This window comes from Alligator sinensis, unplaced genomic scaffold (assembly GCF_000455745.1).
Source record: "Alligator sinensis unplaced genomic scaffold, ASM45574v1 scaffold104_1, whole genome shotgun sequence".
In the NCBI taxonomy this organism is placed as follows: Eukaryota; Metazoa; Chordata; order Crocodylia; family Alligatoridae; genus Alligator; species Alligator sinensis.
The window spans coordinates 2898349-2903238 of NW_005841867.1; the positions used below are offsets into that span (position 1 = coordinate 2898349).

Genomic DNA, 4890 nt, shown 5'->3' on the forward strand with positions numbered 1-4890 from the left:
CGCGGGGCGGCCGGATCCCCTTGGGCAGGAGGAGTCGAGCCGAGCCCTGAGCCCGCCGGGCTGCGCCACGGGGCACCGGCAGCGGCACCTGGCCGCCACGTCGGGGCGGCTCCGGCTCCTTCCCGCGCTGGTTCTCGGGGGTCTTGAGCCCTCCCTTGGCTTTCCGGAGCCAGCTGCTGCCTTCTCCCGCGGTTTGCCACCGCGCAGCACGCCCGCCACCCCCAAGATTGAGGGTCTCCAGCTGTCCCCCTTCAGAGGCACCTGCTGCTCTCACCCCGTCCATGGGCTCCCTCCCCGGGCAGGGCTGCCGCCTTCCCCAGGTAGCTCAGAGCCGGGTTGTAGCCAGGATGCTCCAGAAATTATGCAAGAGGCAAGGACTGCGTAGGCTGAGATCTTTTATTGGACCAGCTGGTTGGGATATCCACAGAGGCTGGACTTTCCTGAGGCTGCTGGTCCTTGTGGCTGGTCCTCCATCTAGCAACATGAGGAGACACTGAGCAAACTGAGAGCCAGTCCATTCACTTGTCCAGGTTGGTTTTGAATCTAGACTCCTGCCTCTTCTTGCTTCCTGTGTGATGGCACTGGGCTGCAGCTGGGGTTTGGGTTTTTTAGCCAAACAGACCTCTGGATTTTCAGCAGAAACCAGAGAATTGGGGAGCCCTGTTAGTTCAGGCTGCCTGCCACCCTGCCTCCGTACCAGGTTTGTGGGGCTGCAGACCGGCTGCAGAGAGCAGCACGACTTCAGCAGTGCTGCCTCTAAGAGAGCCCGTCATTGCACCTGCCAGCAAAAATCGCTTGCAGAAATTATTTTCACAGCACGGCCTAAGGGGAAGGAAACATGACAGTTGTGGGGGGAAAGTTTTTATTTCAGTACATGTCCACGACTTCTGTGACCAAGTCTCAAGCTTAGAAAAAAAATGAGCCTTTTCTCTTTCTGTCCTCTCATGCTTCTAAGAAGTGCATTTTTCACTTCTCTTTCAGTTGAACGCAGCTAGGTTTGTACATCAAGGTTAGCAGACAGCTCTCTCTGTTTTTTTTTTTAATTCAGCCCTCGTAATACAAGTGCAGCCAGTGAAGTAAATATTTTGGGTGTGCAATCCAAGTGAGTACACTTCATGTCTACCACTTTCATGGCAAATCTGGTGCCATAGTTCCCTTGATTAAGATACTGGGAAGAGCTCCTGGTGGTTTATCCCACCCTCCCTGCATTTCATTCCTGGTACACTCTCTCCTGCCTGTTGTACTTCCATGGGAATTAGAGAGAGAGGTAGAGATGAACTGGAAATTAGTTTTGCCATTTCAGAAAGATGTGCTCTTTAAAAATAAATAAATCCTGTTTTATATTATGATACGATATATGACATAGTATGATAGGAAGTTGCAGAACAAGAAATTACCCTCAGACTGGATTAAATATGGGTTCAACAGGAACTATGGATTCTTATCCCATTATCTGGATTAATTTTTGTGGCTCCTTCGTTCCAATGGATTTACTGCTCATGTGCTTGTCTCTCCTAGCAATTCTCCTTTCCTCCCACCCTCTCTGTCTCTCCCCTCTCTTGTCTTTTGTATCCTATCTCTCTCTCCTTCTTATAGTGTGCTTTTTGCTTGTCCTTTCACATTATGAGATGTAGTGAGCTTCATCCCATGAAAGCCTGAGCTAGATAGATAGATAGATAGATAGATAGATATAGATCCCTCTCTCTCTCTCTCTCTCTCTCTCTCTCTCGAGAGAGAGAGAGAGAGAGAGAGAGAGAGAGAGAGATCATCTACTTTGGTTAGTCTATAAGGTACAAATTTACCCTGCCTTATATTAAGATAAACCTTAAGAGACCTTTGGAAGTATATTGGGAAAAATGATAGACACCCCACGCCCAGGCATCCCTCATCACCACACTTGTTCTCAAGTGAGACATTCAGTCTTCTACTGAAGCTGTTCCACCAACAATTAATCATTGTGCCAGAGACATGGACCCATGCAGTCCAGTAGGTGACTGCTCCAACTAGTAGATGGCAAACTCAAGTTCAAGTCTATAACTAGATCAGGCAGAGACTTAAAGCTAGGTTTCAAACATCTCAGGTAAATGCCTTAACTACCAAGCACCGTGGCTAACATCTGTTTCTTGCCAAAAAGTCTATGCTGTAGCCAAGAAACCCTTCCTTACTAGTTTTGTCAAAACTGGTGGTCTGCTGATTGGTTGCAGATTGATGACCTCACCAGTGACTCTGATCTAATACCATTCTCATATGAAGCAGTTAAAGCATAGTTAAAGCAGGCAGAAGGAGTAGGAATCAACTTGGAAGATGAAATGAAAAAACTGGATATTTTTTTAATAACATGCAGGTGTTTGAGAACAATTGCAGATGAAGGTGAGAAACTGCATGATTGTAGGGATTAAAAGCTGTTAATATTAAGTTTCTTAGTAGCAGTGGGAGTGACATTTTGGAATGGAAAGAGGGAAAATGATTTTAAAAAACCTACTTTTTCACTTTTGCTATTTTCTTAGGGGGATTTTGATGCAGTAGAAAGTTAAAACCCTTTACTAAAAAAACCCTAAACCCAACCATATTACTTAGGAGGAAAAAACATGATCTAGTCTTGTGTTTTCTTGAAAAAGATCTTTTGTTTTTATTGGAGGTTGGGAATAAAGTAGAATAATACGAGTCTGTCTCTATGAGGAAATAGAAATTCTGGCATAATACCAAATTAACTATTTTGGAGGGGGGTATTTTGTCTTAGCACACCGTACAAAAAACCCAGAAAGCTACAACTTTATTTTTATTCCACCCTACTGATCCATTTATTTCTGTCCATGTGAGGTGTTGTACCCAAGATCTAAAATATTCCTTTTCTCAGTTCTATAAGGGTTATGATCATTTAAAATGAAATATTAGTTTTGAAGAAAGAGATCTACAAAAGAATGTTACAGATAACTGTGGTCTATTTTAATGATGCTAATTTATTGCTTTTGTTAAAACTATACCCATTTTTTAAAGACATGAACTGCTGATCCAGATTATTTGAATAAACGATATTTACCACTGTGAGTACAGCAATAAAACAGATTTCAATATATGCAATTTCAGCAGATATATTTTATACACATGCACATATTTTGTATGCATTTATATCACATACACACTGCATGTTTATATCACACACACAAATCAGGCATCTTGAACACACAAGTCAATGTATAGGGACTTCAGAAAAAGCTATTTTTATAAACTATGTATTATTCAAATATACTCGAGTCTGGACTAGATTTCCCATTTTAACATATTGGCTCTAAAAACTCCCTCCCCCACCCCACCCCCCTCCCCAAATTGCAGTGTTATAGATGTGCAATGACATGTGGAACATTAGTTTTTTATTTTTGAAAAAAATGTAAATTTTGGAACATAAGAAGGATTATGTAATTCGGCTGCTTGTTATATAAATTAATCTGTTTTGCTATTATTTTTCATCTTATTTGGACAAAGGGAGATTTTCCTCTCTTATGAGAGACGATCAATAGTTTATGCCCCTTGAGAACTCAGCAGCTCAACTAGTGTGTACAGTACTGTTTCTTTTAAAACATTTGTCCTGTATATTGCTCTGAAAAGTAGATGCCACTTCCCAATAATCATAAGCTAGATCTAAACATATTTGATTACCATGTTAAAAACTGTATAACTTTTTATCTATTAAAAATGATATTATATCCCTTTGGTTTAGAAAGTGCAAGGAGAAAAGCTGAGGGGAAACATCTCTTCATGAGGAGGGCAACAGAAAAGGTTTCCTGTAGTAGGGAACTATTAAAATACAGAAAATCCATTGAAGTGTTTTAAGAACACTTAATAGATAACTTAATATTTGCTTTTTTAAGAAGTATTCCCATCTCAGTTCCATTAAGTGGTACTTTCCGTTTCTGTTTCAGGTAGATTGGCAAATTGTACGAGAATAAGATTCCATAGCTATGTAGAGGTATGGCATTTTGAATATGCATACACATGAATTACTGAGAACTTTTTCTCACTCTGTTAGTTTGTAGAGAATTTGATATTCTTTTAAAAAATGAAAGTACTAGAACAAAAATAACTACTGTTAAGAAAACAGTGCCATTTGGAAAAATACTCAGTTTGTATAGGTTTTTAACTTTTAATCCATTTTGAAAGTTGTTTGGAAAGTTTACATTAGCTCAATTAAATTATGTTCAAATGTAATGAGCCAGTCTAATAGATTTAAGGATTGTGTAGTACAAATTGATTTTTTTAAACTATGCAGAACTGTATGCCTGAATATGTATTCTTAAGTAGGTTTTGACAGCACAATTCAGTACAAAATGTCTAGTATCCAAAGATCCAAATTCTACCCAAGTTACACTTGTGTAACTTTGCAGATAGAGGACCAGAAAATTCTCGTTTCCTACTTTCAACTAGAGGATTTTCACTAGAGAGGAGCCAGAATCAGTGAGCGCTCAAATCTGAGGTCTTTTATTCTGGCTTCTCATGTGCTAGACTGTATTTCTATACACTTGTGTATTCAGGGGTCCCTCAAGAGAAGGTCTCCACCTCTGCAAGGAAGAAGGTAGGGAGAGGAAAGAAAATGCTTAGCCTCATACACCATATATCCTCTCCAGACTTAGTATGTGGTAATATTGGTGCTAAGAGTCGGGGTGAGAATTCTCCATCCTTTGTACATGAAACCCGTGTAAGTCAAGTGGCTGTTTTCTGTCCCACTGAAGTCCTTGGAGCAGCCAGGTCTCGGTTTAATTAATAGCTTAACTTATTTTACTTACAAAGCAAGGTATCCACTTCCTCCCAAGAGGAGGCTGCCCACAGCCTAGTTAGTTTTACAAGTGTTATTAATAAAGACAGAATATGTAAGTAAGAGTCCCATCATTCCTG

At 40.6% G+C, this 4890-nt stretch overlaps 1 protein-coding gene across 5 annotated transcripts in view; it reads left to right on the forward strand.

Moving 5' to 3' along the window:
* The first annotated feature begins 6 nt into the window (after positions 1-6).
* Positions 7-4890, forward strand: part of HS3ST1 (heparan sulfate-glucosamine 3-sulfotransferase 1) — a 10841-nt gene continuing 5957 nt past the window's right edge. For 2 of the 5 annotated variants that reach the window (XM_025192682.1, XM_006016768.3), the window contains exon 1: positions 7-530. Coding sequence is in view for 1 of the 5 variants with exons in the window: in XM_025192666.1 (XP_025048451.1) it covers positions 2310-2370 (61 nt within the window). In the remaining 4 variants the exon portion in view is untranslated. Of the gene's footprint in view, positions 531-1786; positions 2371-3920; positions 3968-4890 lie in introns of those variants that run through there. The other 3 variants (XM_025192680.1, XM_025192666.1, XM_025192687.1) reach the window with 3 other exon arrangements.